Here is a 13,352-nt window from a genome sequence, read left to right as displayed (position 1 = left end):
TCAACGACATGAAAAAGTGAATTGAAACAGCCATTGATTTATGTCCACATGCCCTCAGCTTCTTATTCTTTAACATCAGCAGTTTATGCAACAGGCCACAGACCTATGTTTTCTCAATTTCCCCCCCAAAATGTCTCTAGGAAAAATTAGTGATACAGAGAGCAACAAGAGTTAACATGACTAAGTCTTAAGTTAATGATGGGACACTAAAATGAACAAAGATCGTAGACCCCATTTTGAAACATTTCACAAACCTAATAAATACACCAACATTTTCAACATTTAGCTCTCCAAACCAGTTAAATATAATTAAAACGGGATGCATTTCCTTGATAGCATGGACACTGGTCAAGTTGCTTTCCAGACTTGAGTTTTATTGTTTTATTAGTCATAGCGCCACCTGCTGGCAACAGGAAATGGCATGCTTTATACTATAATTCACTCCCAGAAACACATTTAAATATGCCATGAAATCCCAAACATGATATAAACACATTAAATCATGCAACACTTGGCTAAGTGCTTATGTATGTGATTTACGCCACGAAACAGGAAGTTGTTGTATACAATGTCCGATCTGCCCCAAATTTCACGTGTTTGATTATAGTCCTGACCTGAAGACATCTACATGCCAATATTCAGTTATACTCAAAGCACCACCTTCTGGCAGCAGGAAATGTGGCACACTGAAGGGACTTTGCCATATTTCTCCTATATTTACCCGCTTAAATGCATGTAGCCCACTATTTGCTGTTTTCCTGAGGCCACCGGGTGGCTATGGTCCCGGGTGCGAGGGCCCTTTCATCACTGCTTGCAGCTTTAATTCCTTTTGTGTTCACTCTTTTCAGCATGTATCAAAATCATCCCAAAGAATGGATCACAATTTTATTAAAATCAAAAAGAGGTAAAGACCCTATATGCAAGTAGCTTCATATATACAGTACATAATACACACACACAAATATGTTCAATTTTTTTTCTCCATTCTGTCAATTGACCAGTGTGAAATGTAAGTGGGAAAATATTCTAGTGCACTATTATTCAAATAAAAAATAAAAAAATGTTAAATAAAATTATTGTAAATGTTGACCATAAAAAGGTATAAATAGTAAAAATGCCTTAAACAGTGCTTTATAAAAGACATTTAAGAAATATAACACAAGAGTGCAGGTAATCCCAGCTGCTAAGTATAATAACAATACAGTTGCAGGTCTGATTGCTGAACAAAAGTGCAGTAAACAAAACATCAATATAAAATGACCTATATTTCAGGCACAATTTGGATAGTTTGTATAGCTGTGTTTGTTAGCACTGTTGGAATGTTACTATCAAATCGGATGGCTGAAACTAACAGTATAAAAATAAAATGCAATATAAATTACAAATCCCAAGCGAATGCTCATATCCAGCACAGCAGGTTGAACTTTGTGCACACAGCTAAACTCTTAAACAACAACAACAACAACAACATAATAATAATAAAACTGTACCATAACTGTCATATTTTCTTTCTAAATATCACTATAACAGCACAAACATGTTCACAGTTTTATCATGGGCATGGGCAGGTTGAGAGTGCCTTCTAGTGGGGAAAAAAGAAAAATAATTTTGTTTTGCTCTAAATGGTTAAATAATATAAGACATACCCCTCTAAATAACATTAAAGATATAAACATTTAATAAAACATGGGATCTCATAAAGGCCTCTATGAGCAAATACAACCATGGCAGTATTAAAATGTACAGGGGTTTGATATTGCAGTAAATATATTGTGTAAAATTATACAAATATTAATTTTGGACATGCCATTAGAAAAAATAAAGATATCTTGAATTAAATATTATAGATACAATTACTTACACATAATTAGAAAATGTTGCATTCTTTCCAGTTCCAGTGTAATCTTTTACATGTATTATTGTATTGTATTACATTATATGTACATGTATTACATGTATGTTTTTTCAGAATCGTGCAAGAAAATAAATTAGATTAAACTCTATGTAAAGTGTGCATTTTTTAATTATTATGAAAGCAAACTTAAAATTTTCATTTAAATATGCTCTGACTGTTTGATGAGGGCCATCTTGAGGCTATCTTATGATTTCATACATTTTACATTCTGATAGATTGCGTCTGTGTTCTGGTAAATTAAATCCACGTTGGTTCCGGTTCTTGATCGAATGATGTCATACGCACACTGGTGGAGGTAAACATACTGCTCCTGTTGTAGAAAACGAAGAGAAAACATAAAATAGTGTAAAAATATGAGTCTGCTATAATCGGCAGTTTCTTTGTGGAAATACAATATTACAACAAATGTCAGCTCCAATTTCTATGCTAATATGTCATTTTAAAAGAATAATCTGGGTTCAGTTCAACAACATTAGTTGCATAATGCCCATTACCACAAACATCAACTTGTCCCTTCTTTTCATTAAAAAAACATCTGGGTTACAGTGAGGCACTTACAATTGAAGTGTATGGGGCCAAAATACTCGCGCAAGAATAAATATTTTCAAAACTGGGTACAGGTTATTCTCTTCACCCCTCAACCATCGAACTTTAAAGTAAATCTAAAGCGCAGTAATACCTTCAGCATTCAGATGGACCCTGAAAAGGTGCTAAAAGGTGACATTCACAATCATCCCGATCATTCAGCTCCTCAGTGACATGGTCAAACATTTGTAGTGGGGTCCGAAACCACAGTGGACATTATCAAGTGCACTCATTCAATCCGACAAAGCACCGCAATATCACTTGGTGTATCACCCAAGATGGCGGCGCGAGTAGATCGCGAGGCTCTGGGTCTCTCCAGATTCTGCAATTTTGCGGTATTTTTCTTGCTCATCTCGGGTCTGTTCGTGCAGAACAGTTGTGCCTTAACATCGTACACCCGTGGTGAGATTTTGGATATTGGTTTGCGAATTTTCGACAGTTTTATGGACAATCTTCGACTCCTTCCTGAGATCGCTAGGACACCCGAGGCTATGCACTCTACCCGGCCGGGCGGAAGTGCGCGCAGGCGGCGTCGAGACCGTAAACAAAGGCGGGGGAAGCGCGGAGGACTGAGAGCTAAGCTAAGGCTAACACCACACCGGCTCTCTTTACCCAGCATTTTCCTTGCCAATGTACGGTCGCTAGTGAACAAAATGGAGGAGATTCGACTCAGCATCACACACAGCAAGAAACCTAATCTTCACGGGAAACCTGGTTAAACAGCGGAATACTGGACACCGCTATTGAGCTAGCGGGATGCCACACGCTCCGGGCGGATAGAACATTAGATGACTCCGGTAAGACCAGAGGTGGTGGATTGTGCATTTACATTAACAAAGCTTGGTGCACAAACTCTGCTATTGTTGGGAGTCATTGTTCAGCTAACCTTGAGTTTCTCATGGTTGAATGTAGACCGATTTATCACACCAGAGGAAACAAAACCTTAGACCATGTTTACACAAACATGGCTGGAGCTTACATTACGACACCCCTCCCCCACCTGGGACAGTCAGATCACCTCTCTTTGTTCCTCACCCCCAGATATGCACCCCTCATCAACTGTGTGAAGCCATCGGTGAAGACCATCAAAGTGTGGCCTGCAGGGGCAGATTCCACACTCCAGGAAAGGTTTCTACACACAGACTGGAGTGTGTTTGCTTCTCAAGCCACCAGTGGCGCTCACACGGACATTGACTCCTACACCTCCTCTGTATTGGATCATATCAATACCACCATTGACAGTGTTACAACCCAGAAACAGATCACCACATACCCAAATCAGAAGCCATGGATGAACAGGGAAGTGCGACTCCTGCTGAAGTCACGCATTACTGCCTTCAGATCAGGAGATGCACAAGCCTACAGCACATCCAGAGCAAACCTGAAGAGGGGTATCAAAAAGGCCAAGCACTGCTACAAGCTAAAGATAGAGGGACACTTTTCCAACTCTAACCCTCGACGCATGTGGCAGGGCATTCAGGCCATCAGTGACTACAAACCCACCCACTCCACCCCCGCAGCCACTGATGTCAACTTCCTGAACGAGCTAAATTACTTTAATGCTCGCTTTGAAAGAGACAACAAAGAAACTGCCACCAAGCTCAAACCCTCAGATGACCACCCACCAATCACACTCTCCTCCACAGATGTCTGCAAGGCACTGAGCCGGATCAGCGCGCACAAGGCTGCTGGACCAGACAACATCCCTGGTCGTGTTTTCAGGGCATGTGCGGAGCAGCTCACTGGGTTTTTTACAGACATTTTCAACCTGTCTCTTGCCCAAGCAGCTGTACCATCATGCTTTAAACGCACTTCCATTGTGCCAGTGCCAAAACACTCTAGCCCGAGGTGCCCTAATGACTACCGCCCTGTAGAACTCACACCCATGGTTATGAAGTGCTTTGAGCGGCTGGTCCTGGAACACCTAAAAGTCTCTCTACCATACACATTGGACTCACACCAGTATGCCTACCGCAGCAATAGGAGCACAGATGATGCCGTTTCCATGGCACTGCACTCTGTGCTCACTCACCTGGACAATAAGAACACTTACGCACACATGCTGTTTGTTGACTTCAGCTCAGCATTCAACACTGTCATCCCAACGATGTTAATAGCCAAACTTGGAGATCTGGGCATCAACACCTCAATGTGTAACTGGATTTTGGACTTCTTAACTGACAGACCCCAGAATGTTCGATCAGGACTCACCTGCTCCACATCCATCACTCTTAACACTGGTGTACCACAGGGCTGTGTGCTAAGCCCGTTTCTCTACTCCCTCTTCACCTGCAACTGCAAGCCTGTGTATGGATCTAATTCCATCGTCAAGTTTGCGGACGACACTACGGTGATTGGTCTCATCAGCAACAACGATGAGACTGCCTATAGGGAGGAGATCCAGCACCTGGCCACATGGTGCACTAAAAATAACCTGCTCCTCAACACCACCAAAACGAAGGAGTTCATCGTGGACTTCAGGAAGGAGTCAAGAGGCACACACGACACCATCCACATAAAGGAACGGCTGTTGAGCGTGTCTCCAGTTTCAAGTTCCTGGGGATCCACATCTCGGCGGACATGTCGTGGACGACCAACACCTCCAGCCTGGGAGAAGGCTCACCAGCGCCTCTTCTTCCTGAGGACACTGAGGAAGAATCAGCTCTCCTCGGCTATCCTGGTGAACTTCTATCGCTGCGCAATAGAAAGCATCCTGACCAACTGTGTGGCAGTATGGTATGGGAAGTGCTCTGTTGCGGAGCGCAAGGCACTGCAGCGGGTGGTGAAAACTGCCCAGCGCATCACAGGGACTCCACTACCTGCCATCGAGCACATCCAAAGGAAACGCTGTCTGCATCAAGCTCGCAGCATCCTCAAGGACTCCTCTCACCCAGCCCACACACTGTTTTCTCTCCTGCCCTCCGGCAGGCGTTTCAGGTGCCACCGGACCAGGACCAGCAGACTAAAGAACAGTTTTTTCCCCAGAGCTGTCTCTTTACTGAACTCAAACCCTCGTTGATCCACTATCATATACTGATAACTCTCCTCTCCCCCCTCACATCTGCCTTCACTTTGTTATTTGCACTACCGACTGTTTATTACAGTAACAACTGTTTACTTATGCATTTTGCACTACCATACCTTAATTGGATTATGCTCACTTGCACTGCCGACTGTTATTTACAGTACCTACTGTTTACATTTGCATTTTGCACCGTACTTGTAACTGTAATATGCAATCACTTTCCACTGCACTTTTACACTTTTTTCGGATAGCTTCTGTCCATAATTTATTGCACTACCTTAATCCAATGCTATATTCCTCATCTTAGTCTAACATATCATTGTATACCTCTATCTGTAAAATTCTGTTCATAGTAATAGCCATCTGGATATTATATTATATTCATAGTACATATTCACCTGTAAATTCTGTTTATAGTAATAGCCATCTGTATATTTATTCACTGTACATATTCACCTGTAAATTCTGTTTATAGTAATTTCCATCTCTCTATTTATATATATATATATATATTCAGTACATATCCATGTCCTGCACTTATGCAACCGTTGTATATCCTCCACTTGCTGCTATTGTACTTCTGGTTTGACCTAAACTGCATTTTGTTGCCTTGTACTAGTACTTGTGTAATGACAATAAAGTAAAATCTAATCTAATCTAATCTAATCGAATATGAGTGTACAACTGAAGTACGGTCAATAGCTAGAGAATACCCAAAAGTGCTACCGTCAGACCCGGAGATCGGCTGAAGGGATTCGAAAACGGTAAAACTCAACTGTTTAACTCTAGGGGAGTTGGAAAATTAGCCTATTTTCAAAAAAAGTGGCGTGTTCCTTTAAACAGCAAGCACAAACAATGCAAAAGCAGCATCCTTCCCAGCGACTCAGGGTCCGAATTCACTCACTCCTTCAAGTGGACTATTAGTGGAGTAATGTAGGGAATAGCGAAAAAGGGTATAGAGGGGAATTTCAAACACAGCCCTACTCTCCGCTCTCTTTCCCTTGACTTTGGATCACGTACACCTTTCCACAATTAACCAGCTCATCAAGATCTACATATACACTCACCTAAAGGATTATTAGGAACACCATACTAATACTGTGTTTGACCCCCTTTCGCCTTCACAACTGCCTTAATTCTATGTGGCATTGATTCAACAAGATGCTGAAAGCATCCTTTAGAAATGTTGGCCCATATTGATAGGATAGCATCGTGCAGTTGATGGAGATTTGTGGGAAACGAAGCTCCCATTCCACCACATCCCAAAGATGCTCTATTGGGTTGAAATCTGGTGACTGTGGGGGCCATTTTAGTAAAGTGAACTCATTGTCATGTTCAAGAAACCAATTTGAATGATTCGAGCTTTGTGACATGATGCATTATCCTGCTGGAAGTAGCCATCAGAGGATGGGTACATTGTGGTCATAAAGGGATGGACATGGTCAAAAACAATGCTCAGATAGGCTGTGGCATTTAAACGCTGCCCAATTGGCACTAAGGGGCCTAAAGTGTGCCAAGAAAACATCCCCCACACCATTACACCACCACCACCAGCCTGCACAGTGGTAACAAGGCATGATGGATCCATGTTCTCATTCTGTTTACGCCAAATTCTGACTCTACCATCTGAATGTCTCAACAGAAATCGAGACTCATCAGACCAGGCAACATTTTTCCAGTCTTCAACTGTCCAATTTTGGTGAGCTCGTGCAAATTGTAGCCTTTCCTATTTGTAGTGGAGATGAGTGGTACCCGGTGGGGTCTTCTGCTGTTGTAGCCCATCCGCCTCAAGGTTGTGCGTGTTGTGGCTTCACAAATGCTTTGCTGCATACCTTGGTTGTAACGAGTGGTTATTTCAGTCAAAGTTGCTCTTCTATCAGCTTGAATCAGTCGGCCCATTCTCCTCTGACCGCTAGCATTTTTTCCCACAGGACTGCCGCATACTGGATGTTTTTCCCTTTTCACACCATTCTTTGTAAACCTTAGAAATGGTTGTGCGTCAAAATCCCAGTAACTGAGCAGATTGTGAAATACTCAGACCCCGTCTGGCACCAACAACCATGCCACGCTCAAAATTGCTTAAATCACCTTTCTTTCCCATTCTGACATTCAGTTTGGAGTTCAGGAGATTGTCTTGACCAGGACCAAACCCCTAAATGCATTGAAGCAACTGCCATGTTATTGGTTGATTAGATAATTGCATTAATGAGAAATTGAACAGGTGTTCCTAATAATCCTTTAGGTGAGTGTATACCGACCACATACTCAATTGTCTGGTCCAGGGATGGGTGACTTTGGTACTGGAGAGCCACTGTCCTTCAAAGTTTAGTTCCCTAATCAAACACATCTGCCTGTGATTTTCAAGCAATCCTAAAGACATAGGTAAGGTTTTTCATGCATGTTTGATTATAGATAAAACTAAACTGTCAGGACATTGGCCCTCCAGGACGAGAGCTGCCCATCTTTTAAGTGGTCTTACACACAAGACTCTCTGTTCGCACAGTTTTTCTGTAGAGTTCTCTTCACGATTCACTTGTGAATCCACTGTGAGATATATCCTTACCACTGTACCATCGATTTACCTGCAGTAACATTGAATCATCTTCTACATCTATTTCAGTTTTATACCACCATTAATGCTCCATCTGTTCTGTTTTCAGTGTGTTCAATAACCAATCCAAGCACTTCACAATCCAAGCGGTTCACACAGTCATCCGGCTCATTTTGGCTCAGTTGTGCTTTGAAAAAATTATAAGCTTCATATTTCTGCTTTAAAAATCCTCTAAAAACTGGCCACATTTACTTTCATTGTAAGGCCACATCCACATGAAGCCTGAGCTTTCCCTATCTAATCTTTTTTTATCCTCGTCTCAAGAAATATCAGCACACATGAAACCACTGAAAACGACTCAAAGCGATGTACTATACATGCCAGATCAGTGTGTGGTGCTGCAATTCTGACACAGAGATACACTGAAAATGGAGAAGAAGACTTGGAGCATGCACATGTGGTGTCTGACTAGGGTTGAGATGTGGGGTGATGACATCCTCGTTTCACAAAATATACGAATTGGCTGTACACTCGAAACGCAAGGGTGTCGTTTTCAGATTTATCCACTCTGGGTTTCAAAAAAGAGCGGTTTCAGGCTCCCAAAACGCCGGATCCATCTGGACGAAATGCCGATACGATACTAAATTTTTAACAGGAAGGAGGTGTAAATTGAAATTATTTTAGTGGTTATTAACATTATGCCACAAATGATGCTGACTGAGCTTAACTTGTACTTGAACTGGGAACGTTCTTCTACAGTCCCTTACCTCAGTCTGCACCATAAGAGGCCTGTGCATGCGCATATCATTAACAATTCCGTAGACGTCCACAATGCTTTCTCGTTCAATCTGGAAAATCAGGTGGTCAATGGCAATGAAGGTCCCTGTTCTTCCCACACCAGCACTGAAAAAGTCAGAGGGTCAAATTATGACATGAAAGTTTAATCAAACGAATGGCAAATGTAATATTTGATGTTTGCATTGTAATATAAATTCATGAATGCTTGTTTATAGAAATCTTATTTACCTGCAATGCACCAAAGTTGGAGAGTGGCGTGAGTACTGGTCCATGTGTTCTCTCACCAGGTGTCTGAAATCAATGAGGACTTCAGTGGTCTGTGGAACTCCATGTTCCGGCCACGCTGTGAAGTGGAACTGGCGTATGTTGCGAGTTTCTGCTGTTTTCACCTACAGCATTATCAATCATATTATTGTAAAATATTACTGATTTTAAAACAACAACAACAAAATTCCCTGCTGTATGCTACTGAATGTACAAATGGAGATATCATGTGCAGGTTGCTTTACATTTTTGATTCTGAAGTCTCTTATGGTCCAGTTCTCCAGTGATATCTCTGAGGTGGTCGTCACTGAGATGTTATGATAATGATTTGTCTCAGATGGCCAGTACTTCTCACATTCCACCTGGAGAAAACACAGAGTGCTGGTTTGCTTTACCCTTGCATATATATGTGCACATTTCACTACTTTTCAATGTGACCAATAACATTTCAATATTAGATTTTAAACTCACCCGTCCCATCTCGTTGCATTTGGTCAGCATCACTATGGTGTAGATGTTCTTCTCCCAGTTCATTCTCCAGAATTCATTCACTGTAACGGGCAATGGACCCTGAGCAGCTATAAACTCTTTTCTTGAATTGTAGCCCTTAACAAAACAGAAAAAAAAAACATTTATAGATACAACATACAAAAGTCATGTGACATGCTGAAATGTCCCTTCTGTATATGTACTCACTGGAACGTAGTTGGCATTGATGTAGTCATCAAAGGGGTTGCCACACATTGATAATTTCACTCGTGAAGCATCATCTTAACAAGACAAATGAATGCAATTAGTATCATACAGTAGTTCTTTATTAAGAACAATTTGGTATAAAGTCACACTGTATCTATAAGCTTTGTATTTTTGGTTTGTGTGTTTCCACATTGAATTGACTGTTATTTTGTTATATTTTCACTTGCTTTGAAGTCTTCTTTATGTTTAGTTTTTGGCTATTTCCTTAATTCTTCTTCTTCAAAAAAAATAACTGTTTGGAATTAGATCCACGCGTCTTCTTCATCTAGTAACGTGTTTTTTAACACTCGTCCCTCCCTCACACTTTGTAACAAATCCTTCCCTCGTGGGTCAAAATGACCCGAAGCCCTAAAATTATACTTATCCAGAAAGCTAATTTCATTTTGATAATATTTTTCTATTTTTAATGCAATTTTTTTGTGTATTCGTGGTATAAGTGCACCAAAAGTCCTAAGGTTTTGAACCACTCCGATGAACACTCAATTTCTTTTAAAAACACTCAAGTTTTGGGTCAAAATGACCCACGGGAAGGATGACCTGTCCTGGAGTACCCCCAGCACTGCACATTGTTATGATCACCAGCTGGAGTGCCCTTGAAAGCCACCAGGTGGTCACTCCCTCAAGGACTTCATCTCCTATCATCTTTTGTCTGAGGTCATCATCACTGATTGCATCCTTAGTTTTCAGCCTGTTTTTGTATTTCCCTGTTTGCCTTTTCCCCTGTTTGGACTGTCTTAGCTGTATTTGACCTTTACTGGTTTTTGGACCTTGTTTGTGGATTATTCTTTCATCAAACAATGCTTTTGGATCCTCAGTCAGTGCGTTTAGTTTGTCTACATAAAGGTAATCAGTCCCTCGAGGACCACATTCAAGACTTTCTGGACATTGCATACCTGCCAGACTATGCTCTAATCGATTTCTTCTGTTATGGACTCAATGAACATTATCAATGCTACTCCTGTGCTTTCTGCGCTTTTCTGTCTAGTTTCGCTAGTCATGGGTGTTATGCTAGATTCTCTAGTTGCCGCCATGCCTGTGTCTATGGAAAAGATGGCCGCTACAGCTGTGTCTTCGAACAAGATGCCCGCTACACCTGTGTCTTCGGACAAGATGGCCGCTACGCCTGTGTCTTCGGACAAGATGGCCGCTACACTTGTGTATTTGGACAAGATGGCAACTACGCCCGTATCTTCGGACAATATGGCCCCTACGCCTGTGTCTTCAGACAAGATGGCTGCTACACCTGTGTCTTCGGACAAGATGGCTGTCACGTCTGTGTCTACAGACAAGATGGCCGCCACGCCAGAGTCTCCATCCAAGATGGCCAACACAGCAGAGTCTTCAGCCAAGATGGCTGCCACGCCCAAGTTTCCAGTCAAGATGACCGCCACACCTGTGTCTTTGGACAAGATGGCTGCTTTGGACAAGATTTGACAAGAACCCGCTCCAGAGTCCACTGCAGCCCTTGAGTTAACTCCAGAGTCCACCCCAGCACTTGAATTCACTCCAGAACTGGCTTCAACCCAAAAGTCCTGGCCACCTGCTCTGCCTGACCACCCTGGCCACCTCCACTCCGCCTCCCTCTGTGAATTCTCTGACCAGTTTAGGAGCGTCTGGAAGCCGCCCAGGCTCCAGCCCATGAACCCACTCCAGAGTCCACTGCAGTCCTTGAGTTAACTCCAGAGTCCATCCCAGCACTTGAATTCACTCCAGAACCGGCTTCAACCGATATTTTGAGAAGCTTAGGAGCGCCTGGAAGCCATAGGAGGGGGGCTATGTAACGATCAACAGCTGGAGTGCCCTTGAAAGCCACCAGGGGACACTCCATCACAGACTGTGGTCACTCCCTCAAGGACTTCATCCCCCAACATCCTTTGTCTGGCTTCATCATTACTGATTGCATTCAGTTGTGGCTCATTATCTAATTTCCTCTGTCTATAAAAGCCAGGTTCACTCACTCACACTTCGCTAAGTCTTGCCAATGTCAACTGCATTTCTAAGAGTTTGTTCTCCAGTTCACCTGGGTCTTAGTTCTTAGTTTTTTAGCCTGTTTTTGTATTTTCCTGTTTGCATTTGGACTGTTTTTATGGTATTTGACCTTTACCTATTTTTGACCTTGTTTGTGGATTTTTCTGTCATTAAATACTGTTTTGGATCCTCAGCCTTTGCATCTCTGAGCAGTATGTAACAGACATTTTGTCTCCCTCATCTAAAACATCTGATTCAACTCATCAGCTCATTAGTAGAGACTGTAAGACCTGAAGTGGGTGTGTAAGGCTACATTCAGACTGTCAGCCCAAATCTTATTTTTTTCTTATTTTTTTTTAATTCGACCACCCACATCCCGCCCCCTCCCCTTCACTAGAAAAAAAATCGCATTCAACGTGCTGGCATGTGACGCTCTAATCCAAGCGATGATAGTTAGTAGACGTAAATAGACATTTTCACAAACAATGAATGGAAACATGTCTTTTTCTCCTTTTCCATCTCCAAACCTATTCTGCTCACAGGTGATCTTCATCTCTTGCTTTGTTGCAATTTTAAGATTTTTATCAAATAATATTTATTTTTACTTTACGAACTTCGAGTAGTTTCAGATTAATATGTTTCAGGCTCATAGTTTTGGGTTGGTTTTTGAAGCTGCGGTTGCTTGTTTGTCTTGCTCAGGACTTCTTTTTAGTGGAAATTGTGGATATTCCGCCTGGGCTGGGGGAAGATCCATAATTTCTTCATCATCCTTGATACCCATGAGGTTGAGCAACAGGTGCCAACAGGTTGAGCAACAGATCAGTGAGACAATTTCCAGGAAATTTCACACTATTCAGATTCAAGCTTGTGATTTTGGAAAGCTCTTGCCACCTTTTAATATAATATGTGACAGTCAGGCAGTCAGTCTACTCACAAGGTAAAACATTGGTGTAACGGTTCTTGGCCTTGTTTTCAATATCCAGGGCAGCGTTCTTCGGTTGTGCCGTTCCAACAGATTTTAATTCCTGCAACAACACAGTACTTCTTTAGATCTAGACATTTTAAAATCTATTATATTTTATATATTAATCTATTTGACAAGTCATAAGCAAAACTGTTTGATAATATTATAATAGAAAGCAGGAAATTACTTTAAAACACATATATTTGTGTTTCCCATGTGTACCTCATACTCTTCTGCAAAACCACAGTTGGAATCTGCATGTTTCCGCTTAAAGTACTCTTCATAATCTTCTATTCTTAAAGCACAATTACTGTTTATGATAAAAGCAAATGAAAGAATATTGTTACAACTTTAAAAAATGATTAAAACAGTGTGTGGAATAATAATAAAAAAGTTACTTACATTTTAGCTCTGGAAATAGAAAGTAAAACAGAAAATTTCAGAAGAATTCAGTAACAATATTAAGTTTTGTCAAATAAATGTTCATCTATATCAAACAAACTTACCCAATGCTGTGTACGGGGAT

General features: G+C 41.5%; 1 protein-coding gene across 1 annotated transcript; it reads right to left on the bottom strand.

The window, feature by feature from the left end:
- Window positions 1–2,099: 2,099 nt before the first annotated feature.
- LOC307121268 (receptor-type tyrosine-protein phosphatase eta-like) lies at window positions 2,100–13,135 on the bottom strand (the record flags this gene model as incomplete). Its single annotated transcript, XM_079808800.1, has 8 exons — window positions 2,100–2,225; window positions 8,844–8,979; window positions 9,103–9,263; window positions 9,384–9,500; window positions 9,610–9,744; window positions 9,835–9,908; window positions 12,797–12,887; window positions 13,049–13,135. Coding segments are annotated over 8 exons (927 nt in total), but the record flags the coding sequence as incomplete, so codon positions are not given.
- Between the last annotated feature and the right edge of the window lie 217 nt (window positions 13,136–13,352).

The sequence above is a fragment of the Gobio gobio genome (genome assembly GCF_949357685.1).
Source record: "Gobio gobio genome assembly, chromosome: 25".
NCBI classification, from domain to species: Eukaryota; Metazoa; Chordata; class Actinopteri; order Cypriniformes; family Gobionidae; genus Gobio; species Gobio gobio.
The sequence above is the reverse complement of the archived record's forward strand: the minus strand, read 5'-3'. Positions and strand labels throughout refer to the sequence as shown.